The sequence below is a fragment of the Panthera onca genome, chromosome C1 (genome assembly GCF_046562875.1).
Source record: "Panthera onca isolate mPanOnc1 chromosome C1, mPanOnc1 haplotype 2, whole genome shotgun sequence".
Classification (NCBI taxonomy): Eukaryota; Metazoa; Chordata; class Mammalia; order Carnivora; family Felidae; genus Panthera; species Panthera onca.
This window is the reverse complement of record NC_138346.1, coordinates 122,464,275-122,491,316: the sequence shown is the minus strand read 5'-3', so window position 1 is coordinate 122,491,316 and position 27,042 is coordinate 122,464,275. Positions and strand designations below refer to the sequence as shown.

General features: G+C 42.2%; 1 protein-coding gene across 11 annotated transcripts in view; it reads left to right on the top strand.

Annotated features, from left to right (window-relative positions):
- Positions 1 to 27,042, top strand: part of MAB21L3 (mab-21 like 3) — a 79,691-nt gene that overhangs the window by 27,256 nt on the left and 25,393 nt on the right. For 2 of the 11 annotated variants that reach the window (XM_060624975.3, XM_060624967.3), the window contains exons 1-2: positions 18,516 to 19,679; positions 20,252 to 20,497. The exons of 2 other annotated variants lie outside the window; for them this stretch is intronic. Coding sequence is in view for 1 of the 9 variants with exons in the window: in XM_060624974.3 (XP_060480957.1) it covers positions 20,450 to 20,497 (48 nt within the window). In the remaining 8 variants the exon portion in view is untranslated. Of the gene's footprint in view, positions 1 to 18,515; positions 19,680 to 20,251; positions 20,498 to 27,042 lie in introns of those variants that run through there. 7 more of the 11 variants (XM_078451529.2, XM_060624973.3, XM_060624969.3 and 4 more) reach the window with 7 other exon arrangements.

The window sequence follows — 27,042 nt, the reverse complement described above, 5'->3', positions numbered from 1 at the left end:
TCTGGGATTGTGATGCCTCCCACTTTGGTCTTCTTCTTCAAAATTACTTTGGCTATTCGGGGTCTTTTGTGGTTCCATACAAATTTTAGGATTGCTTGTTCTAGCTTCAAGAAGAATGCTGGTGCAATTTTGATTGGGATTGCATTGAATGTGTAGATTGCTTTGGGTAGTATTGACATTTTAACAATATTTATTCTTCCAATCCATGAGCACAGAATGTTTTTCCATTTCTTTGTATCTTCTTCAATTTCTTTCATAAGCTGTGAAAGCTTTTTATGATTATAAAAATGATGCATGCTTATAGGATATGTATTTTATGCATTAAAGTATTAAAAATTACCTAAAATCTCGCTTCCTTGAGATAACTATTACGAGAATATATGCTGTTTTGTATGGTAAACTTCAGTTTAAAGCCTGTTTTTCTTTTTTACTTTCTTCCCATCCTGTCTCTGCTTCCTCTCTCTCTGTCCTGGACTCGTGGGCCATTTGTACCCCATTTCTTAACTAATAACAACCACACCTGTATATTTCCAAATATTTTCCATGTTTGTGTTTGTGTCATATATATATATACACACACACACACACACACACACACACACACACACATACTGCCCCCAGATGCTGATTTATTGGTTTGGAGTTGGGTCCACGCATCTGTGTTTTTCAAATGCTCCCCAAATGATTCTGTATTTAGCCAAGATTCAGAACCACTAATCCAAATCATTCTTTCAAATAGTTGCACACTATCGTATAATATGGGTGGTCACATTTAAAAAAAAGTTTTTTTATGTTTATTTAAAAAAAATTTTTTTTAATGTTTATTTATTTTTTGAGAGACAGAGAGAGACAGAGCATGAGCAGGGGAGGGGCAGAGAGAGAGGGAGACACAGAATCCGAAGCAGGCTCCAGGCTTTGGACTGTCAGCACAGAGCCCGACGCGGGGTTCAAACTCAAGAACCATGAGATCATGACCTGAGCCGAAGTCGGACGCTTAACCAACTGACCCATCCAGGCGCCCCTATTGGAGGGTCAGAGAGAGAGGGAGACACAGAATCTGAAGCAGGCTCCAAACTCTGAGCTGTCAGCACAGAGCCCGATATAGGGCTCGAATTCACCAACCATAAGATCATGACTTGGGCGGAAGTCAGACACTTAACTGAGCCAACCAGGCGCCTCTGGATGGTCACATTCTATTCAACCATTCCACCATTGATAGGCAATCCCTGTCTCCATTATAAATAACACTATTATATACATCCTTTTCTAGTTCACTTGTAAAAGGGAAATAATGATAACACTTACCTCATTGGGTTGCCATGTAGATAAAGTGGCATACTATTTGTAAAATAGTTATAACAGTACCTGGCATATGAAATGTATTTAATAAATGTCAACTATTATTATTGACGGTATCATCATTATTACTTGTATCTGATATTCTTATGATTATTTCTTTGGGTTGGATTCTTAAGGGTGAAATTTCTGGGATATATATATTACATATTTAAATGTTCATTTATTTTGAAAGAGAGAGAGAGAGAGTGAACGTGTGTGTGTATGAGCAGGGGAAGGGTGAAGAGAGGGAGAGCAATCCCAAGCAGGCTCCATGTTCAGCACGGAGCCCAAAGCGGGGCTCACTGTCACAACTGGGATCAGAACCCGAGACAAAATTAAGAGTCAGACGCTCAACCAACTGAGCCACAGATGCCCCTCTGGGATATATTTTTAAAATTTTGATAGATATTGTCAGAATATTTTCCAAAAAGGTAATGATTCATACTTACGCTGACAATGTTTCAGAAGGGAACACTGAGAGGAAGAGAGAGAGATTCTCCTTTTATTTTCCTTTGCCTATATTTTCTATTGGAATATTTGTCTTTTTTGTTATCATTTGTAGGAGCTCTTTGTTAACACATATAGTGTGACCTTTATTTTTTCCATTTACCTTGTGAATATTTTATCCCAAACTATTATTTATCTTGTTAGCTTTTTTGTGGTGCCTTTGTTCACATGATTAGTTTTGGTGTTTGTATCGTCAAATTTATCTGTATTTTCTTATATAGCTTCTGGGTTTCTTGGTTGGAACCCAATTCGTAGGTTATACATATATTCTCTTAAAATTTGGTTCAAGATTTAAGAAATTTGAATTTATTTTACCTTAAAAATATGGTGTGAGGTAGGGTGAAGAAATCTTTATTTTCTGCAGGATGGAGAGCCAGTTTTTACACCAGCACTTATTAAATAAGCCACCCTTTCCAGCTTGGTGCTTTTAGAGAAATAAGAAAAGGTCTTTGGGACTAAAATTTTACCGGAATAGGGGAGAAGAATAGTGAGAAGTGAGAGTTGAGAAGTAGGCAGGAATCTGGTCACACAGGATCCTACGCATAAGAAAGGACTTTGGAACTTACCTTAAAAATGCAATTCCAGGGGTGCCTGGGTGGCTCACTTGGTTAAGTATCTGACTCTTGATTTAGGCTCAGGTCATGATCTCAAAGTTTGTGGGATCAAGACCTAGGTCAGGTTCTGGAGACTGCTTGGGATTCTCTCTCTCTCTCTCTCTCTCTCTCTGCCTCTCCCCCACTCGCACTCTGTCTCAAAATAAATAAATAAACTAAAAAAAAAAAAAGGGCAATTTCATGCAAGAGTTTCAGCAGAAGAGTGATATGATCCAATGGGAATTTTAAGATTGCTCACCCCAGGAGTCTCACCTCTCTTTGGGGCTCCCATAACTATACATGTAATAAAAATTGGGTTTTTCCGCTCCTTAAAAAAAAGAAAAGAAAAAAAAGATTGCTCACCCCAGTGTGGAAATGGTGCTGAGGTACAAGTGAGGAAGTGGAGGGATGATTTATACTGGAATAGTCCAGGAAAGATGTGATGGTGATACGGGGGAGCAATGGCACTTGTGGTCCAGATTGGGTTGGTGGACCCAAGAGCTATTTTGGAGGTGGGCAGAGATGAATGAAAGATTAAATGTGGAAGGTGAAGGACAGGAAAGAGTCAAAGATGACTTCAATTTGGGGATGGTAGTGGTTCCTCTTCCTGGTCTCCATAAAACTGGACAAAAAGCAGATTTGAGAGAAATGTCAAGAATTTAGTGTGAAAGAGATGAAAACGATCATAAAGGAACACTATTATATAAAAGTCTGTGGCAGTAAACTTGAAAATGGATGGAATGGATGATTTTTTTTTAAATTTAGGTTCAAGTTAGTTAACATATAGTGTAATATTGGTTTCAGGAGTAGAATTTAGTGATTCATCACTTACATATGTCACCCAGTGCTCATCCCAACAAGTGCCCTCCTCAGTGCCCATCACCCATTTAGCCCATCCTCCCCCACCTCCCCTCCGGCAACCCTGTTTGTTCTACTTAAGAGTCTCTTATGGTTTGCCCCCCGTCTCTGTTTTTATCTTATTTTATTTTTCCTTTCCTTCCCATTTTGAGTCAAATGTAAACTGCCAACACTGACCCTAGAAGAGGCAGAAAAATTAAACATATGGGTAGCCTTGGGAGATGTTCAAAATGGAGATTTTTCCCTTTTAAAAGGACCAGACCAGGCCAGAATGCTTTGGCAGCTGAGTTGTACCTAAGCTTTGAAGAAAAGATGTTTCTTATATTACTTAAGCCATTCTAGACTACTGAAAGATATAGATGAATTGCAGATGAATTGTTTTCAGGGAAACCTTGAAACAAGGGAAATGCCCATCAGAAGTAGAGTAAACCTGAGGCACCCAGGTGGCTCAGTTGGTTAAACATCCGACCTCGGCTCAGTTCATGATCTCACGGTCTGGGTTCGAGCCCCACGTCGGGCTCTGCGCTGACAGCTCAGAGCTTGGAGCCTGCTTCAGATTCTGTGTCTCCCTCTCTCTCCGTCCCTCCCCACTCACATTCTGTCTCTGTCTCTCTCCCTCTCTCTCAAAAAGAAATAAACATTAAAAAGTTAAAAAAAAAAAGAAGTGGAGTAAACCCTTGCACACTTACACCATGGACTACTATACAGCTATTTAAAGAGTGAATCCTGTCTATACTAGTAAATGTGGTAGGGCAAGGGGGTGGGAATTTCTACACTACACTGTTAGGGGGCAAGATGCAGAGAGAGTGTATGTAGTCTTTTTTTTTTTTTTTTTTTTTTTTTTTTAAGAAACACCAGAAATGAACGTAAATGATATGCATGTACAAATGTAGTAGTGATGTAGAGATTCCTTTTTCCTTTTTATATTCATATTTCAAATGGTCTCACTTGTCACTATGAGAATATATTACTTTTATGATGAAACACGAAAAGTAATCAGTTCGGTTTTGGTTATGTTGATTTTAAGAAATCTTCAAGAAATCTAGAAGGCAATGTCAAATGATCAAGATGCTATAAGGTCTGGTGTTTGGAAGAGAGGCATGAGCTGGAGATCATCAGTGGGAGTCACGGCAGTGGGACATTTGGGGCATCATGGGAGTGGATAGGACTGCTGAGTGGACATGTAAAGTAAGTGAAGAACAAAATACAAGACCATGCCAGAAGGAACTCTGGCAAAGAGATGTTCAGTGAAAGAGGAAGCACCAGTGAAAGAGAGCAGGATGGAACCACCAGAAATGCCACAAGGCAAACAAGTGATTCTGGGATAGCAGACTTTGAGTGGTCTGGGGTTCGGGTGGGCCTCACTTTGATAGAAGTGGTCTTCATGACCAGAAACTCATAAGAGAAATAACCTCTCTCCCCACCCCCACCCTGTCCTTCCCACCACCAGAATATTATTGCCAACCAGTTGTTCAACATTCTTCACAGCTTCTTTCTAAGACAGCAGGAGGATACGTGTGTGTAAGTACTGTTAACTCAAGAAAAACCAAAGCTTCCTGAGGAAGATCTCATGCTTGAACACCCCCAAATGAGACTAGAGGAGACTAGGGCCAATCTATGGAGAAGCCTCCGCCTTCACACAAGACTTTGAAAACAGAATTTGCTGGTAGAGGCGTCACTGAGGAGCTGAATGGAGTAAATTTTTAAGAAAGGCCCGTGCTTATGACACATACTACCCAGGATCTCTCAGAGCAGCCTTCCAGTCAAAGTGTTGGAGAGTGTACGTGCCGCTTAGACCTCTCCTCTTCTTTCTAACCCCACTGCCATTAGCCTGGCTCACTGCCTAGTGGGATCACTTCTGAACTAGTCCCCTGCGTGTAGCTTCTCAGTGTCTTCAGCTAATCCTAGGTGGTCTACTGCACAAGGATACCTGAGGGAGGGGCGAGTGGGACTGAAATCTAGCTCTTCTCACCAACCCGTGAAACCTTGTGTGGACTGCTTCTGCCTGGAAGATCTTGCTAATGCAGGTGTGGCCAGCTCACCATACATTAGCTTTGCAGGACCAGGGAAGGGGCCACCCTTCTCTGATTTGCACAGAAGGTGTTGAAGTGTCTAGTATCAGTTCCGAGTCCCATGACAACAGCGAACCAGACACAATCTCTGCCTGCAAGGCTAACAGGCTAGTAGAGGTGGATAATCCCACAGACAACTAGTTGCAAAGTAAGTCACTTTAAAGAACAATTTTTTAAAATTCTTTTTAATGTTATTATTTATTTTTTGAGAGAGAGACAGACAGAGAGCCAGCAGGGGAGAGGCAGACCGAGAGGGAGACACAATCCAAAGCAGACACCAGGCTCCAAGCCGTCAGCACAGAGCATGATGCGGGGCTCGAACTCATGAACCTTGAGGTCATGACCTGAGCCGAAGTCAGATGCTTAACCGACTGAGCCATCCAAACTCCTCAAAAGAACAATCTCTATCATATCAATGTATTGTTCACAATCCTTCAAAGGCTCTCCACTGCCTACAAAGAAAAATAAAAATATCTTAGCTTTGAATTCAGTGCCTTATATAATCTCTCCAGACTAGTCAGGCATCCTCCAGATTGACTTCTTTGACCACGGTCCCTGACAATGTCTCTATGCCTGTGCCGGGATGGTATCCCTGGCTTAAGATAGTCCCTCCCACCTTCCTTTCATAGCTCTCACCTCCTCAGTGTGCTCTCAGCCTTCCTCTCCATGATTCCCTGCAGCAATTTCTGTCTGGGCCAGCTGGGACATGCCCCATCAGGACAGGGCTGATGACATCATTCTTTATACTTTGGCTTTGACTTTCAAACTTTACCTAAGGAAGGAGCCTATGGAATCAGTAGGATCTTTGCATTGTTGGTACCCAGCAGAGCACGATGAGTTTGACTGTGTGGTCTGAAGATTCTTTAAAAAAATTTTTTAATGTTCATTTATTTTTGAGAGAGAGAGAGAGAGAGAGAGGCAGAGTGCAAGTGGGGTAGGGGCAGAGAGAAAGAGGGAGACACAGAATCTGAAGCAGGCTCCAGGCTCTGAGCTGTCAGCACAGAGCCTGATGTGGGGCTTGAACCCATGAACCATGAGATCATGGCCTGAGCTGAAGTCAGACTGAGCCACCCACGCGCCCCTGAAGATCCTTTTAAAATTTTCCAATGTACTTGCAACTATTTCTGTCAGATGCTTGCCCTTGAAATTGTATAGCTACCTTGAAAGATAGAGGTGTACTACGAAATGATTTATGAATGTTCTCTTAAGCCTCCGACATACATATATTTTTACGTTTTTTTATATCTTTCCTGCCTCAGCATGATACATCTTAATAAAGAAAATCAGCACAGAAATATGTACTTTACAGTTGTGCCAATATTTCCCTACTTTAAAACTTTTACAAAATTGAATCTATTTTTTTTTGTTTTAATTTTGTTTTAATTTATTTTTTGAGAGAGAAACAGAGAGTGAGCTGGGGAGGGGCAGAGAGAGGGAGACACAGAATCCAAAGCAGGCTCCAGGCTCTGAGCTGTCAGCACAGAGCGCGACACTGGGCTTGAACCCATGAACCATGAGATCATCACCTGAGCTGAAGTCAAATGCTTAACCGGCTGAGCCACTCAGGTATCCTGAACCTGTTTTCTAATTATGCAGAATAATATTGGCAAAACTAGAAAGCAAATATAAAGAAAGTATCAAGAAATGAGTGTTTTAGGGGCACCTGGATGGCTCAGTAGGTTGCGATGCTGACTTTTGATTTTGGCTCTGGTCATGATCCCATGGTTTGTGAGATCGAGCCCCTCATCAGGCTCTGTGCTAAGCGTGGAGCCTCCTTGGGATTCTCTTTCTTTCTCTCTCTCTCTCTCTCTCTGTCCTTCTGCCACTCTCCCCTGCTCGCTCTCTCTCTAAAATAAAAATAAAATTTAAAAAAATGAGTGTTTTATTTACATAGCATTTGTAGCATTTACACCTTTTTTTCTGATTATAAATAACATATGCTCATTGTAGAAAATGTATAAAAACAAATTCACACCAAAAAAAGCCCATCATTATTCCACCATCCCAAAATAACAACTGTCAACTTCATTTTGTATTTTTCTCCCCCCTTCTCCTTCCTCCTACACACCTTTCAAAAAATTCCAGTACACCTGGTTATTAAAATGTATTATTCAGAAAGGCCACTGTCCAAGGTAGTAATAGGGCATACACATGTCCAGAATGACCCTCCTGATGTTTCACTCATAATATTAGACTTAATTATTTCAATCTGACTTGTTAGCTGTCTGATTTTAAAGTTTAAAACCATTACTGGCATTTTAGTAATTAGTATATGAGATCTAACAATGAGAGTTCTAAACAGACACTATTGGACATCTGGTCGCTTATTCCACACATAAGGAGCTTGGGAGTCGCCACACCATCCTAACTAGTAAAACGCTGAACAAACTGAAAAATCAATAACTCTTCTCGGATTCGTAAGCGAGAACATGCCACAGGCAGACCACTGCCCTCCAAATTGAAGAGCGAGGTGAATACAGAGCGCCCCTGCTTAGCAAAGCAGAAACACAGAGAAAGAATCCCCCCTGGGAATCAGCGGCAGGGTGGTGGGGCACATTGCTAGAGGTTCAGTGCGGAGAATTCTGAGATAAAAACTCCAGGGGCCCAGACATGAGAGGCCTCCACAATTTTGTGAGATTTACCTCTCGGCTCTCTACCAGATCCTCACAGTAATTACCAGAAAAAAATATCCTGGCACTTCCTGCGGGGGAGGGAGAAGGAACCATTTTTAAATACATCCAAGCAAGCTGTTCTTTCTGAAAAGGCCCGCCTTTAGCAGAAACTAGTTAACCAAAGCCAAAGCTGCAGGGGACTTACCAAAACTGACTTGAGAGAAGGGAAATTCTCAACCCCAGTCAGCTTTAACCCTCCATGGGGAAGAAGGAAATATAGCCAACTCCTATCTCACTTTAGGAGAGAAGAGAAAATGGAAGAACACTAAAAGTTCACAGTCCAGGGGCACAGACTCACTAAAAGTCTGCAACCTAATCATGGGACTGGGGAAGACTCCTCATCCCCCTCCCACCCCTAAACCCCCCCCCCCCCATCCCATGTCCCAGCACCACCTTACTTCAGGCCTATTTCCAGCAGTTTCTTTTACCCAGAATGTCCAACTGTCAAGGAAAATGTACAAGGCATATGAAAAACAAAAATCACAGTTAGCATCAGACATGACAAGGGATGTTGGAAATGTTAGATAGGAAGTTACAAACAACTGTGGTTAATATGTAAAGGGCTTTAGTGGATAAAGGACACAGCATATGCAAACAGATAAGCAATGTATGTAGAAGTGGAAATCCTGAGAAAGAACCAAAAAGAAATGCCAGAGATTAAAAACCACATAAAGAGAAATGAAGACTTAACTCTGAGGTGCTTATGATAGGCTGAACACACCGAGGAGAGAATCTGTGAGTGTCATGCTATCTCAACAGAAATCTCCGAAACTGAAAAGTAAAGAGAACAAAGATCGTAAAACACAGAACAAAACACCTAATGACCGTAGGACAACCACAAAAGGTAAGCATATATGCAATGAGAGCACCAGAAGAAACAGTGAACAAGCAGAAGAGATATTTGAAACAATGATACTGAGAATCCTCCCAATTAAACGGCAGGGGCCCCAACACAGATCCAGGATTCTCAGAGAACACCAAGTCTGTTCAGTGTCAAATGCCAACCAAAGCAAACCAAACCAATCAAAAACTGCATCTAGGCATAGCATATTTAAATAACAGGAAAATCAAAGATAATGAAAAAAATCCCTCAAGAAGGGAAAAAAACACCGATCAACAGGGGAACAAAGGTAAGAATTATCTCTGACTTCTCAAAAATGATGCAAACAGGGGTGCCTGGGTGACTCAGTTAAGTGTCCAACCAGCTCAGGTCATGATCTCACGGCTTGTGGGTTTGAGCCCCATGTCAGGCTCTGCGCTGACAGCACAGGGCCTGGAGCCCGCTTCGGATTCTGTGTCTCGCTCTCTCTCTCTCTGCCCCTCCCTGATATCATTCTCTCTCTCTCTCTTTCTCTCTCTGTCTCTCTCTCTCTGTCTCTCAAAAATAAATGAACATTTTAAAAAAATTTAAAAAAAGAAATAATGCAAACAAAGAAAGGGTGGGGTGAAGTATTAAAAGCATTGGGAGAATAGAAACCACCAACCTAGTGTTCTGTACCCTATGAAATTATCCTTCAAAAGTGAAGAAGAAACACATTCTCAGACCAACAGAAATTGAGAGAATACATTGCCAAGTAGACTTGCCTGGCAATAAATGGTAAAAGAGGTTCTTTAGAGAAGGAAAAGAATATAGGTCAGAGACTTGGATCTACATTAAGAAAAAAAGAGGATTGAAGAAGGTAAAATAAAAACTTTTCACTTTCTTTTCTTTTTGTTTCTAATTTTTTTTTACGTTTTTATTTAAATTCCGGTTGGTAACATACAATGTAATATCAATTTCAGCTGTACAGTATTGCGATTGAACACTTACATACACCACCCAGTGTTCATCACCATAAGTGCACTCCTTAATCCCCATCACCGATTTTACCCATCTCCCACCTTCTCTGGTAACCATCAGTTTGTTCTGTGTAGTTACTAGTCTGTTTCTTGGTCTGTCTCTTTTTTCCCCTGTGATCATTTGTTTTGTTTCTTAAATTCCACCTGAGTGAAATCATATGCTATTTATCTTTCTCTGACTTATTTTGCTTAGCATAATGCTCTAGCTCCATCCACGTCGTTGAAAATTGCAAGATTTCATTCATTTTTATGGTTGAATAATATTCCATTGTGTATGCTACCATATCTTCTTTATCCATTTATCAATCGATGGACACTTGGGCTACTTCTATGTCTTCGCTATTGTAAATACTGCTGCTGTAAACTTTGGGGTGCGCATATCCCTTTGAATTAGTATTTTTCTATTCTTCAGGTAAATACCTAGTGGTGCGATTGCTGAATCGTAAAGTGGTTCTATTTAAAAATTTTTGAAGATCCTCCCTACTGTTTTCCATGGTGGCTACACCAGTTTGCATTCCTAGCAAGAGTTCAAGAGGGTTCCCCTTTCTCCACATCCTCGCCAACACCCGTTTCTTCTGTTGTTGATTTTAGCCATTCTGACAGGTGTGAGGTGATATCTCATGTAGTTTTGATTTGTATTTCCCTGATGTCTTCTTTGGAGACATGTCTATTTATGTCTTCTGCCCATCTTTGAATTGAATTATTTGTTTTTGGGTGTTGACTTGTGTAAGTTCTTTCTATATTTTCGATACTAACCCGTTATCAAATATGTCATTTGTAAATATCTTCTCCTATTCCATAGATTGCCTTTTAGTTTTATTGATTATTTCCTTTGCTGTGCAGAAGCTTTTTGATGTAGTCCCAGTAGTTTATTTTTTTAGTTTTTTTAAGTTTATTTGAGAGAGAGTGCGTGCACACACACAAGCAAGGGAGGGGCAGAGAGAGGGAGAGAGAGAGGGAGAGAATTCCAAGCAGGCTCCATACCATCAGTGCAGATAGAGCCCACAAACCTGTGAGATCATGACCTGAGCCAAAATCAAAAATCAAATGCTTAACTGACGAGCCACCCAGGTGCCCCCAATAGTTTATTTTTACTTTTCTTTCCCTTGCTTCAGGAGACCAATGCTATGGCCAGTGTCAGAGAAATTACTGCCTGTGCTCTCTTCAAGGGCTTTTATGGTTTCAGATCTCACAATTAGGTCTTTAATCCATTTTGAGTTTGTTTCTATGTATGGTAAAAGAGATTGGTCCCGTTTCATTCTTTTGCATGTAGCTGTCTAGTTTTCCCAACACTATTTGTTCAAGAGACAGTCTTTCCCGTTAGATGTTCTTTCCTGCTTTGCGGAAGATTAATTGGCCATATAATCGTGGGCTCATTTCTGGGTTTTTCTTTCTGTTCTGCTGATCGTTGTATCTGTTTTTGTGCCAGCACCATACTTTTTAATGACTACAGCTTTGTAATACAACTTAAGTCTGGAATTGTGATGTCTCCAGCTTTGCTTTTCTTTTTCAAGATTATTGTGGCTATTTGGGGTCTTTTGTGGGTCCGTACAAATTTTTAAATTGTTTGTTCTAGTTCTGTGAAAAATGCTGTTGGTATTTTGATAAGGATTGCATGAAATGTGTAGATTGCTTTGGGTAGTATGGACATTTTAACAATATTGGTTAAAACTTTTATTTTTCTTATGAATTGAGTTAACAGAAAATGGTTTGTTCAAAATAATAGTGTATTCAATTGTGTATGCTTATACATATTGGATGTATATTACTACTTATGTATTCTTGTATATGAGTAAAATGAATGATAGCAATGACAGCAGGGATAGATGGGATGGGAGGAGTCAAGATTATTTTGTTATTGTAAGGTACTCAGACCACCCGTAAAGTGGTACCGTGTTATTTGAAAGTAGATTTGAATTAGTTGTAAAACCCTAGGTCAACAACTAAAAAATTAAAAAATCAGCAAAATCAAATTCAACAACACTGAAGAGATAGCACTCTTTGGGTGATAACGAACTTTGAGTGATAATGAGGTTCATCAGCTGCACAAATGTAATAATCTGGTGGCAGGTGTTGGTAATGGGGGAGGCTGTGCATGTGTGGGAGGTATGGGGTACATGGGAAATTTCTGTTCCTTCCTCTCAACTTTTCTGTGAACCTAAAACTCTCTTTAAAAAAAAGGTCTTTTTTCCTTATGAAGATAAAAAGCTTCTGCACAGCAAAGGAAACAACCAACAAAACTAAAAGGCAACCAACGGAATGGGAAAAGATATTTGCAAATGACATATCGGACAAAGGGCTAGTATCCAAAATCTATAAAGAGCTCACCAAACTCCACACCCAAAAAACAAATAACCTAGTGAAGAAATGGGCAGAAAACATGAATAGACACTTCTCTAAAGAAGACATCCGGATGGCCAACAGGCACATGAAAAGATGTTCAACGTCGCTCCTTATCAGGGAAATACAAATCAAAACCACACTCAGATATCACCTCACGCCAGTCAGAGTGGCCAAAATGAACAAATCAGGAGACTATAGATGCTGGAGAGGATGTGGAGAAACGGGAACCCTCTTGCACTGTTGGTGGGAATGCAAACTAGTGCAGCCGCTCTGGGAAGCAGTGTGGAGGTTCCTCAGAAAATTAAAAATAGACCTACCCTATGACCCAGCAATAGCACTGCTAGGAATTTACCCAAGGGATACAGGAGTACTGATGCATAGGGGCACTTGTACCCCAATGTTTATAGCAGCACTCTCAACAATAGCCAAATTATGGAAAGAGCCTAAATGTCCATCAACTGATGAATGGATAAAGAAATTGTGGTTTATATACACAATGGAATACTACGTGGCAATGAGAAAGAATGAAATATGGCCTTTTGTAGCAACGTGGATGGAACTGGAGAGTGTGATGCTAAGTGAAATAAGCCATACAGAGAAAGATAGATACCATATGGTTTCACTCTTATGTGGATCCTGAGAAACTTAACAGAAACCCATGGGGGAGGGAAGGAAAAAAAAAAAAAGAGGTTAGAGTGGGAGAGAGCCAAAGTATAAGAGACTGTTAAAAACTGAGAACAGTCTGAGGGTTGTTGGGGAGTGGGAGGGAGGGGAGGGTGGGTGATGGGTATTGAGGAGGGCACTTTTTGGGATGAGCACTGGGTGTTGTATGGAAACCAATTTGACAATAAATTTCATATATTGAAAAAAAAAGGTCTTTTTTTAAAAAAAGGCAGTATTCAATTACTTTTCACAATACTTAATTTTTTTTTCAATAAAATAACACAGAATATATTCTGAGAAATCTGGTAACTTGATTTTATTTTCATTACAATCAATATCATTGGGTTTCTTTATTTTAAAATGATCTATGGTGGGGAGCCTGGGTGGCTCAGTCACTTGAGTGTCTGACTCTTGGTTTGGGCTCAGGTCATGATCTCACGGTTTGTGAGATAGAGCCCCACATCCAGCTCTGCACTGATGGTGTGGAACCTGCTTGGGATTCTCTCTCTCCCTCTCTCTCTGCCCCTACCCTGCTCATTGGCATGAGCGTGCTCTCTCTCTCTCTCTCAAAATAAATTAAAAAAAAATATATCTGTGGTAACACTTTTTTTGGTGAAAAGTTCTATGAATTTTAACACATATATGGATTCATGAAAACCCCACCAACATTGGGATACAGAATAGTTCCCCCATCCCAAAAAGTTCCCTCAGCCGTCTGCTTGTTGTCACATCCTCGCCTCACCCCAAACACCCTGTCAACCACTGATCTGTTCTCCACCATTATAGCTTGATCTTTCTTTGAGGATTTTTGAGAATGCCAAAATAGGATCATATGGTATGTCACCTTTTGGTATTGGGTTCTCTCACTCAGCATTGTGTTTTTAAGATTCATCTGTGTTATGTGTATCAATAGTTTGTTGCTTTTTTATTGTTGCGTAGTGGTCTATGGTGTGGAGGTCACATAGTTTATTTAGCCATTCACCTGTTGAAGAGCTTTGGGGTGGTATCCAGCTTTTGACTATCACAAATAAAATTGCTGTAAATGTTCACGTACAGGTTGCTATATAAACCAAGTTTTCATTTCCCTGGGCTATAAACCTAGCAGTGGGATTGTTGGGGGTGAAATTGATATTTAACCGTGTGAGAAATTACCAGATCATTTTCCAAGGTGGCTGTACCATTTCACATTCCCATCAGAAATGTATGGTGTTGCAGTTGCCTGTGTACTTGTCGGCACTTGGAATTGTATTCTTTTTAGCCATTCAAATAGGTATGTAAGTAATGGTATCTTATGTATTTTTAATTTGCATGCTTCTAATAGTTGATCATGTCGACTATCTTTTCATGCGCTTGTCATCCTTATATGCTCCTTGGTGAAGTGTCTCTTTTAGTCCCTTACTCATTTTTTTAATTGTGTTATTTGCTTTTTTTACTGTTGAGTTTGAGAACTCTTTGTACATTCTGGATGTAAGTCCACTGTGGGATAGGTAGTTTTCAGATATATTCTCCTTGTCTACAGCTTGTCTCTTCATTCTCTTTGGAAGAACAAAAGTTTTTAAATTTGATGAAGTCTAGTTTATCCTTTTTTTTTTTTTTTTTTATGGATCATCTATTTGGTGTCATTTCTAAGATCTCTTTGCCTAACTCCATGTCGCAAGAATTTATCGTATGTTTCTTCTAAAACCTTTATTGTTTTGTTTATCATTTAGACGTATGATCCATTTTGAATTAATCTTTCTTTTTGCAAGGTGTGAACTTTTTATTAAGGTTTCTTTCTTCCCTTATGGATGACTTATTGTTCCAATACCCATTAGTTGAAAAGAATTATCTTTCCTCGACTGAATGGTGTTTATGCTTTGTCAAGGGTCAAATGGCTGGCTGTATTTACATAAACCTATTTCTGGAGTTTCTGTTTTGTTCCATTGATCTCTGTGTCTATATATCTTCTCTCTGGGTCTCTTTTAACTGAAAAACCAACCAACAAACAAAAAATAGAAATAATTGTCCTGTGTCATGAACAATAAAGGGTGGACGGGGGAAAGCAGTTCACTGTGTGCCCAAGAACTAGCAGCGATCCCGTTCCTCCTATTACCTATTTCCTTCCACCTCCTAGGTCACACATCACAGAAACTGAGCTGAACAGATCGATAAACTTACCAGTTAATTTCATGGGGTAACCACTTAGTAAAACCAAATGTCTTCTTTCTTAAATACTTCCCTCACTCTGCACGTTCCTCAGTGTGGCAACTGAAAAGGATGCCAGCCTCACGTGACCCAGAGCAGAGGGAAGGGGGTTGTACCCTGACTTAAGGAAAAGTTTTAAATGAAAATACAACTCCGCTTACCAGGTAGGGAGATAGGAAAATGGAAACCTTTTTTACTATTTAATTTGAAAATAAATTGTCATCTAAGCCACAGCGGGAGTTTTATTACATCAACAACTGGTCTCTTAAAAATAAGTTTCTGGGTTACCTTTCAGCATGGGTGCTTTGAATGAGGAAAATCCAGAATGACATTCCAGTGCACAGATATATAGATGCATGGACACAGACAGATAGTAACAGCTCGAGATAGTCTCCTTTCCTTTCCCCTAGCCCAAACTAGGATCATTTAATACAAACTATTGTGTAACTAAAATAGGTTATCTTTGCTGCATGGAAAGCTGGTGTTGACAACACTAATGATTTCTCATTGTTTCCTTTTTTTTTTTTTTTAAAGATTACTTAGTTGTTTTGGGTGACAGAGAGAAAGAGAAAGAACGAGTGGGGGAGGGGCAGAGAGAGAGGGAGGGAGAGACAGAATCCTAAGCAGGCTCCGCACTGTCAGCACAGAGCCCAATGTGGGGCTCAGACCCACTAACCTGCGAGATCATGCCCTGAGCTGAGATCAAGAGTCGGATGCTTAACCGACTGAGCCACCCAGGCGCCCCTCATTATTTCTTTTGATCCCAGGCGATACAAGTGGTAGAGTCATTGGTGTAAAGCAAACATATGTTTTCTCCCTTCAGGCTGATGTTGGAAGACTTTTCCTTTTTCTGGATGTATTAGGATAATAATTGCAGCTAAGAAATAATGTATTCTTTATTGACATGGCCAGATGGAGCCATTACTTTTACAAAGACACATGGGTGTTTGGATTCCAAGACCCACATGCATCTTCTAATTATCCGGCTGTTTTACAGCAGTCCTGACAGTTATACGCTAAGAATAATGGCTTCTTTCAGGTGCAAACCTATCTTACCCTGTTGCTCTGCTCTTGCTGAGTTGAAGTCAGCTTTTTATTTATTTATTTATTAAAAAAATTTTTTTTTAATGTTTATTTTTGAGAGACAGAGAGAGACAGAGTGCAAGCGGGGGAGGGACAGAGAGAGAGGGAGACACAGAATCCAAAGCAGGCTCCAGGCTCTGAGCTGTCAGCACAGACCTCCATGCGGGGCTTGAACTCACAGACCCTGAGATCATGACCTGAGCCGAAGTTGAATGCTTAACCAACTGAGCCACCCAGGCGCCCCTGAAGTCAGCTTTTTAAAAGGTCATTATCTGGGGCACCTGGGTGGCTCAGTTGGTTAAATGGCTGACTCTTGGTTTCGGCTCAGGCCATGATCTCACAGTTTATGGGTTTGAGCCCCATGTCGGGCTCTGTGCTGATGTTGTGGAACCTGCTTGAGATTCTCTCTCTCCCTCTCTCTCTGCCCCTTCCCTGCTCTCTCTCTCTCTTTCTCTCTCTTTCTCTCTCTCAAAATAAATAAACTACATAAATAAATGGGTCATTATCTGACTCCCTTTCTACTTTTGTTAATTGTGTTCCCAAGTGAACCAATGAACCTTTATTACTTACCTTTTATTTTCACACTTTATCTTGTGCCTATAGATAAGATGGGATTAGACCGAAGAATGAGAAAAGGGGCCACTTTCATGTATTCATTTTTTTACTCATGCATGCATTCATTCATTCTGCAGATATTTTTTGAGTACCTACTCTATGCCAAGTACTTTGCCTTCAAGGAGCATACAGTGCAACAAGTGATAAAGTAAACCAGCAGTTGGTCTAGGAGCCCTGCATAGAGTCCCCTATTCAGCCTTGAGAATTAGAGAAGGTCTGCATATGAGTTGGTCTAGTGAAGGGGGAAGGAGGTAGGGAAGAGTACCCAAGCAGAGAGCATTGCCTACGTAAGGGCCAGAGATGTCAAGGATTTTTTAGGGGACTGCAATGATTTTAGTATTGCAGGAGTATAGTGTGCAGGGGTGGGTTTTATATTGTCCAGAATTTGATAGTACAGTGTTGTTTAAACACACACACACACACACACACACACACACACACAAATATCCTCCCTAGATAGGGAATATAGTCTTGAGTCCGTCATAGGCCCCACCCCTTTCCATTGTTCTACTCTATCCTGATTTATTTTATTACCTGCCCGATCCATGTAGGCATTTCACTTTGGGATCTTCTACCTCTGAAACTAGACAAAGATCAAGTTCAGACTATCTCAGTTGCCATTTCTGATATGACAGAAATGGAGACTAGCATTTTGATGGAACTTTGAAGACCAACCAAATGAAAGATCTTACCATAAGATAGGACCAGGACAATGATTCGCATCCATTAAAAGAAAGGGTCCCCTCCCCAGCAAAGAAAATGTAGTATGAAGACAAATGTTTATTGAGATCCTACCATGTGCCACGTACTATGCTAAATTCTTTTATATCAGGCCTTTCTATGATAGATGATAGTAACTTAAAGGATCACAGGTGCATGTATGAAATTAATCTTATAACTTACAAAGTGATCTTACACATCACCAAATATCTTATACATGAGACTGTCACTTTCATGTTTAATGCAATCAAATATTCAACACTATTGAGGGACAGTTATGTGTTAGGTTCTAGACCACTATGGGGATACAGTACAGACAGGGTTTATGTGTTAGGTACTGGGCCACAGCGGGGATACAAAACAGACAGGGTCACTCACTGTCTTCTTCACTGCTGAGGGCATCCTCACAGCATGGACAATTGTCTCTGTGTGGTCCTTTGAACAGATTTGAGTCACCCTGGAATTAATGGAATTTTTGAAAGAATAAGTCAGAGTTTGTGACCTTGATGAACTTTAACAAATTTGTATATATAAGATTGATTTGGATCAAGCCAGCTCTACTCCTTGGAATGAAAATCCCAGCCATTAGGTAAGTAAATCAATAGCAAACGCCTCTGCTGGTGAGTCAAGGATGACGTTATCTTCCTAGGGCTTTCATATGGATGGTTTAGGGTTTTGAATACCTTGTGAAACTGACTTGAAAAATAATTTCTTGGTCCTCACAATAGAAATTGGGCCAAAGCTGGTTTACATGTTCATGCTTGCATTTGGTATGAGTCATGAGAAATGAGGATATTTATTTCCCGAAAAAGGAGGAGAATCTGAGTTAACTTTGAATCCGTTTCTGTGGCCCAACAAAGTGCCTTAGGCAGAGTGTTGCTCAATAAATATTTGCTAATCCAAAAGTCACGTAGCCAAAGATTTATATCTACAAAGAAAGGTCCTCTTTGCCAACCTGTCCGAGGTCCTGCACTGTGGGACTGCCCTATATATTGGAGCCTTTGCCCACGAGGAAGTATCTTAGGGAGTCAGGCACTGGTTGTGTTTCCAGAACCCCTATTTGCCAGGAACGGCACCCAGGTAAAACTAGAATGTAGTAATCCACCCTGAGCACAGACTGCTTCCTTCTCCCTGGCCCCAGTGATGCATCTGGGAGGCATCACTGAGCCCTAGCGAGAGAAGAATTACAGTTTCAACATTTTGAACAGTGGCAGTGCTGGAGCCACAGAGGGAGGGCAGCCACAGCCACAGACAGAGGGAGGCAAAGCAAGTTTGTGCATCTGATGACATACCTCTGGGGGAAACTTAGAACTGTAGGAGAGGCCCCACCAGAGCAATTGGAATCCTGAGTTAATGATTACAGTGAAGCAGAGTAAGGCCAAAAACAAGAGGACTCTGGTGAAACCGAAAATGAGGTGGAGAGAGAATTCCGCACCGTAGGAAATTCAGTGAGAGAGAGGCTCAGGTTCTGTTGGTGAAACACTGAGTTTGGACTGACCGGCCAGTGGTAAGCCAAGAGAAGAAGGTTCTGAAATATTCTGGAGCACTTGATATCATGCGAAGGGAATTTTGAATTACAAATAGAAGAAAATGGGAGAACAAGGCAGTTTTGAGGAGGGGTAGGTTTATGATATTTACATGGACTATTTTGATTTGCTACAGTGTTTCACAGAAGGGATCTATAGAAGCTGGCACTACCGCTGGGATTTATGAGGTGGGTGGAGCAGGGAGCTTGGTGCGGCCCAGATGTGGCTTCCAGACCTGGCAGAGAGCGGAGGTATGCAAATGTGGTGGTTGTGGACATCGGGCAGCGGAGTAGCCCAGGTGCCCAACAGTTGCTGAGCGCTCCCAGGTGGGTCTGGAAAGACATTTGCTCAGAAGTGAGCTGGGCTCCCAGAAGCGCTCTAATTTCTTCAGATCATCTGATAGCAGTCTCTGATGTTTACCAGCTTCAGGGAGATCAGGCCATTGTGATTTTTTTTTTTTTTTTTTTTTTTTTTTTTTCTGTAATAAAACTAGCCCCAGCCAGCCAGACTGGGAACTTACTGCCTGAGCTGTTTTCCAACATGGTTTTGCTGGCAAAACTAGACAAGAGTGTTTCCTCGACTCTCAAGGGGCCTGTTTACACTGACTTTATTTTTTACTGGCAGCTTTCAAGTGGGAAGAGGGAGATTATATTTAAAGGTCAGCAGGTAGGCAAAAAGATCCCTGTCCTGCCATTCCTGGGTGTGTGCCTGTGTGTGCCTGTGTGTGTGTGTGTGTGCATGCCTCTATGTTTGTGTGCGAACACGCGTGTGTGTGTGTGCTTTTCCACATGCACATTATTGTGCCCTGATCTTGTTGATGAGACCTGATCACTTGTCTGTAAGCATAATGATGGTTCCCGGCCGCTTGTTTGTCAGTTCCCTATTTGTTTATTGTAAAGAAGGTAAATCAATCTGCGGGATTTCTGGATTGAAGGGCAAGGAATATTTACTGTCAACAGGATAAGAACAAGGAGATAAAAGATACTGGGCTCCGGGGTGCATCTGGTGTCAGGACAAGAGCATAAAAAGGCAGGGAAGAAGCCAACTCCCGAGCATTTCTATCTTAAATGGAAACTTTTTAAGTATTTGAGTGGGAAATACAACTTGGAAACTTGCCCTTCGGTCAAAGCACCAGTCCATAGGTCTAGGTCGAGTCAAATTAGGTTGGACTCCAGTTCAATTTCAATTTCATCAGCTCTCCTTTCTAAATTCCTTTCTAAAAAAAACTTTCCCGAAAGATGACAAGCAAATGCTCCCAATTTGGATATGAGAGCTGAAGGGAAGAATTGGGAAGGGAAGTCTCTGGTCCATGTACACATTCCCAAGGAAATTTAGCACTGAGACTGACATTCCTGGGAAACCAATTTGCAACTGTTGTCCTCCACTGAGGGACAAACCACAACATTGCTGCTCTACTAAGGATTGACCGAGAAACCATGAAATCCCCGTCTGCAGGAGACTTGGAAGACTACCTACTGAATAAGGTAAGGGCAGGTACTGGTCTCTCCCAAACACCCCTCCTCACCCCTGCCACCCCATCAACCTGGATTCAGAGGGATTTCAGGCTGCTTCCAAAGATACATAAAATGCTCCTCAGGAACCCAAGACTATCATCCAGAAGAGTGTTTACAGACTTGTTTACTGCCAGAGGCCGATTGGGTGCAGAATGTGGAACAGAAGAAACGTGGGTTAGAACTCCCACTCCGTCACTGATACTTGGTATAGTCATGAGCAAGGCACTTAACCTGCCTGAGCCTCAGCTTTCTTCTCTGTATAATGGGGGTGATAATAGGGGCTTAGTGGGGTCATTGAGAAAGAGTAAATGAAATTAAGAATGCCTTTTGGAAACTGTAATCATGCTAGATTTAACAATATATATCCTATGTTTAGTACACATCAATTAAGAGTTCATTGAATTTCTTCCGTAGAGAGTCAGAGACTCTTAGAATGTTAGAACTTGAAGGGACCTTAAGTATTATCTAACTTAACACTTTCCATTTACAGACAAAACTATTAAGGCACACAGACAGCCACCCGTAAAACTAAAACATGTAAAATAGGGGTAGGGACTTGTCTAAGATTAGGGACATGCCTTCACAAGTAAACACGGCAGAGTTCATGATCACAGTGATAAGGAAAGTTGATTTCTTAGGCAAAACCATTTAAAGAGATAAATAGGGGAAACTTACATTGATAAAAATTATAGCCGACAAAGTGATTTCCCACTATTTCTCCTTTTGGGGGCTATGATAAACAGAAGGGGTTTGGGCTGGCATTTTCCCATGGTCCTGTGTTTTCTGAAGCAAAAAGCTCCAAATGTTTTAGCCTGGCATCCAAGTAATACTTTATCTTTCCACTCTCTGCTTCCCTGTGTCTCCAATAGCAGAAATTCTAAACAGTGCTCTACGCTTTGAATTTAGCCATGCACGTGTTTTCTTTGGCCTACGGAGCAGTTTTAAATGTCTTCACATGTGTTACAAACATTTCATAATAGCGGGATTTTGCATAGAAATCCAGATTTCCATCTTCTTCGGGAAAAGGAAAACATCAGGGTATCTGGCAATCCCAGGTCCCACGGGCTGGGGCCGAGTGTCTGTTCAACAGGGCATTTGCTTGCAGCTTCTCCTGGGTCCGACACCCGCCCCCCTCAGCCCTCCCGCACGTGTGTGTCCCCCTCTGTCCCTGTGGGTGTTTGAATCCGCCACACCTGCTCCACAAGTACTGTGTCCTGAGAATATCTAAGGCCCCAGCTTCCCCACTTTCCTCTACCAAGGGAGATATCCTCTCTCCTTTCCATTTCTCTGGCTCGTATTCATCATATTCAGACTCAGCTCAGGGCCCACTTTATCAAGGAAGATTTCCCTGACACCGCAGCACAGAACGTTTTTGCTTTCCTATGAACTCCCATCATAATTATTACTGACAATATTTATTGGGCACTCAGGTGTACATGTGGACACCTTTCCTATTATTATCTTGGGTGGCAACATAAATATTACCTCATTTTATTCTTTAGAAGTTTCTGGAGGGGAGAATAGTGTCCTGGATATTTTCATTCCCCTTGACATTCACACAGTATCTTTGCACATAATGTGGTCAGAGTATTTTTAGGACTCGTTGAGGATAATACTAGAATAGTGTAAAAGGTGCTGGCAGGTTGGGGCCCATGCAGTATCTCATTTAATCTGTCAAGAAGCATGTGGCACGTGCCTACTACGTGCATTTTTTACAGAGGAGGAAATAGGCTCATGTGGATTAAATAACTTGCCCAAAGTCACACAGCTGGATAGTGAAAAGTGCTGAGGTGTCAGTAAGAACATTCTTTTTTTTTTTTTTTTTTTACTCCAAAGCCATATTTGCTCCGCTAAACCCCTCTATATCTCCATAAACACACACTAAGCACCTGCTTTGTGCAAAACATGGTGCCCAAAACACAGGCCCAGGATGTAGCCTGCTCAATGAGAAGGACATTGTGTTTTGGGTATCTTTTTTGTTTTAATTTTTTTTTAATGTTTATTCAGTTTTGAGAGACAGAGAAAGACAGAGCGTGAGCGGGGGGGGGGGGGGGGGGGGGACACAGACAGACGGAGACACAGAATCCGAAGCAGGCTTCAGGCTACAGAGCTCGAAGCAGGGCTCAAACCCATGAAGCATGAAATCATGACCTGAGCCGAAGCCGGATGCTCAACCAACTGAGCCACCCAGGCGCCCCACTGGGTATCTTTAAGGGTGGCCCTAGCCTGCCTGCAGATTTTGCACATAGCTCTAAGGGTAAAAGGAGGATGTCCCGTGTGTGGACAGGGAAATGCTTAATATAATATATGGCTGAGCAGAGGGGTTGCAGCAGAGATTTCCACAGGACACTGGAGGAGAACAGAGGAGTGTTAGCTCTCATGGGGGAGGTGGTCCACAGCAAGAGGGGTGGAGACTAAGCCTGGGGGGAGCGCACGTAGAGTTTTCACAGATGGAGGAGGATACGAGAGGCCTTCCGAGCTGAGGGAAACTCATTCAGACAGGCAGCATGGGTTTCATTCTCTGCAGCCTTGTCCCTGGGGGAGGCAGAGCCCTGGTTATGAATGTGGGCTGCCAGGTGTGACAGTTTCTGGCATGGATCCCCGTTCTGGGGCTTCCTGACTCTGGCAGGACCCTGGGCAAGATTACTTGGCCATTCTGAGCCCGTGTTTCCTCCTCTGTAAAATGGGGATGATCATGGCGCCCACCTTCAAGGAGTGTTGGGCAGTGAGGAGGAGCTAGCTCTCATAAAGTGTCCTGCACACGGGAGGGACTCTGGTCTCAGCACTGTGGCACTGCTGTTGCTGTGGGTTCTGCCCAGCTGTACATATTCTGTGGGGCCCCAGCAGATGGCTCAGGGAAGAGTGGATCTGAAAAGGTGGGGATATCATGGTGGAAGCCTCCTGTCTTGTCCGTAGGCAGCATCTCTTCACCTGCATCCTTTTATTTATTTAAAAATTTTTTTTAACATTTATTCATTTTTGAGAGACAGGAAGAGACAGAGAGCAAGCAGGGGAGGGGCAGAGAGAGAGGGAGACACAGAATCCAAAGCAGGCTCCAGGCTCTGAGCCGTCAGCACAGAGCCCGACGCGGGGCTCGAACCCACAAACTGCAAGATCATGACCTGAGCCGAAGTCGGACGCTTAACTGACTGACACACTCGGGCGTCCCTATCCCCATCCTCTTAGATTATTAACCCCTGGAAGTCAGAGATGGTACCCATCCTGTTTTATTTAAAAACCCGATTATCGGATTAAATGTGATTCTAGAATTAAGTCTGACTTCCTGATGTCTGGAAGGAAGTTCTCAGCCTTTTATCCCCAGGCGCCCTTATCGTAAGGGACAGTCACACAGGCCATATGCTCAGGGTTGTGGCCAGGCCTGTGTGACATTCCTGGCACGCTACTTGGCTCCACCCCTCTATCTCTCTCAAGAAAGCATGTCGGAATGCAAGCGAGTCAGAATGGTGTTATTATAGGGAATAACCTTGCATTCTCACTAATTTATATTTGAAACAGTAAATTGTTCGTGACCTGGAGCTATTCACAGAAGCAAATGATGTGTGGGACAACAGTGGGCCAGACACTGTGGCTGGGGAGGAGGAACGTGGCCCGGATGGGGATGTGTACGTGTGTGTGGACACGTACCTATGCCCTGGAGACAGGGAAGCCCACAAAAAAATGCCTGGGCCCTTAAAGGGTGCTCCGATGACTCATTTTGCATAAACTCTGCTTAATTAGAGTACCTGAATCTGCAAGCCAACAAGCGTGGCGAATTTTCTGGGGTCGGTGTGATGGAAGGGAGGATTCGATGACCTAACCACATCTAGCACCGCGTGTCTGACTAATTTCACCCAGTTCATTTCTGCTTGTGCTTTGTCCCATCCACAAATGCCGTCTTTTCAAAGGAAAAGCATACCTTTGTTCATTGACCTAATCAGCAGAGGAAGTGAGTGAAACTCAAACAGGCACCGAGGTCAAGTTTCAACTGAATGGGCCTTGAATCCTTCTTAAATTACCATATTCCACCCCCACCCCCACTTTAGGTTTGTTTCAAAGCAGTGCCATGAAATGGATCTGATGCCAAGGCTATTGTAAGGCCACAGCTGGTATCTTCCTGATGTCGGGCAGGCACTAAAGGGCTTCTGGGGTTGGGCTGGCTACCGTCTCTGCTTGTGGTGAAGCCGCCTTCTTTCCCTGAAATCACTCCCTATAAAGCCGCCTGGGGCCCCATTCCCTGCTTTTCCACACCCTGAAATGGAATCTTTACACTCTACCTTACTAGGCTGTGGTCAGGACTGCTGGAGGGAAGCTGCCTGGGGTTTCTGGGTTGTGAGTGACACGAGGACAGTGACAAGTGGGGTGTGGGACAGAGCCTGGGAGACCTTTCGCACAAATCCCTGCTGGGGCTGCTGGAGACAGCATGTGGTCCGTATAAGAGTATGGATCAGAACCAATTGCAGCCAGAGATGTGGAGGGGAAGGGGCAGCCCATCATCACCTATGGGAAAGAGGCCTCCACTTGACTCCCGGGGCTTGGGCACCGTGAGGCAGGTTTGTCCTAAGTGGGGCTGTTCCCCACAGCTCTGGTCGAACCCCACAACACAGGCCCCTGCTGTGTTGCCCTGGTGTGCGGTGGCTGGGGGGGGGGGGGGTTGGTGGTGGTGCCAGAATAGTCAGGGATGCCCAAATAAATAAAGACTTCGGACTTGTTATTTCATGAGCCTGGGCTCCAAATGGAGGGCGTGTTAATTCAGGAAAAGGATAGAGGTAGGTATTACTTCTGGAGCGTCCACTTGAGGGTCCGGCACAGTGGGAGGGAAAGAGCAGCGAGGGAACCTGGACCTTAGGGCTGGCTTTACTGCCAAGTACTGGTGTGACATTAGGACCACCTGCTGCTCCGGCCTCCTGTAAAGTGACACCAGGCAAGCCGACTTCTGAGGTCTCTTTCAATTCTAAGATCCCAAGTCAAAACTGCAGCGGAAGTAAGGGATGAAGGAAATTGAAACCAGAATTTGTGGCTCTAGGGCCCTGACTCTGCTTTGCGGCTTCAGGAATCAAGACAGATCATAAAGATGTATAATGAGTGAGAGATGACAGGTATGCACCCGGGAGTGTGTGAACTGTCTAGTTCTGCCCAGTAGGAAAATTCCACCATCAGGCGAGGGCATAATTTGTAGAAGAGATTCACAATGGAGAACTTTTTCCGATAGGCTACTCGTTATGTGTGTGTACGTGCGTGCATGCACACACTCTTTGTCTGAAGCTTTTATCAGTCAAACTTTATTTATTTATTTGTTTGTTTGTTTGTTCATTTAATTTATTTTTTAAATTTACATCCAATTTAGCATATAGCGCAACAATGATTTCAGGAGTAGATTCCTTAGTGCCCCTTGCCCATTCAGCCCATCCCCCCTCCCACACCCCCTCCAGCAACCCTCTGTTTGTTCTCCATATTTAAAAGTCTCTTCTGTTTTGTCCCCCTCCCTGTTTTTACATTATTTTTGCTTCCCTTCCCTTATGTTCATCTGTTTTGTATCTTAAAATCCTCATATGAGTGAAGTCATATATTTGTCTTTCTCTGACGAATTTCGCTTAGCATAATACCCTCCAGTTCCATCCATGTAGTTGCAAATGGCAAGATTTCATTCTTTTTGATTGCCGAGTAATATTCCATTGTGTATATATACCATATACCACATTTTCTTTATCCATTCATCCATTGATGGACATCTGGGCTCTTTCCATACTTTGGCTATTGTTGATAGTGCTGCTATAAACATGCATGTGTCCCTTCAAAACAGCACACCTGTATCCCGTGGATAAATACCTAGTAGTGCAATTGCTGGGTCGTAGGGAAGTTCTAGTTTTAGTTTTTTGAGGAGCCTCCATACTGTTTTCCACAGTGGCTGCAACAGTTTGCATTCCCACCAACAATGCAAAAGAGATCCTCTTTCTCCGCATCCTCACCAACATCTGTTGTTGCCTGAGTTGTTAATGTTAGCCATTCTAACAGGTGTGAGATGGTATCTCACTGTGGTTTTGATTTGTATTTCCCTGATGGTGCGTGATGTTGAGCATTTTTTCATGTGTCGGTTGGCCATCTGGATGTCTTCTTTGGAGAAGTGCCTGTTCATGTCTTTTGCCCATTTCTTCACTGGATTATTTGCTTTTTGGGTGTTGAGTTTGATAAGTTCTTTATAGATTTTGGATACTAACCCTTTATCTGGTATGTTATTTGCAAATATCTTCTCCCATTCCGTTGGTTGCCTTTTAGTTTTACTGATTGTTTCCTTCTCTGTGCAGAAGCTTTTTATTTTGATAAGGTCACAATAGTTCATTTTTGCTTTTGTTTCCCTAAACATTATTTAATAAATAATGTCAAACATTATTTGACAGTGTCAATATGGTGATGAATCTTTCATTAGTTTATCAAGTCAGGAAACAAAATGTGGAGAGTCACCACTCTGTTACTGACATTTGAGTTCTATGAAGTCACATCAGTGGGCTTGGAGGATT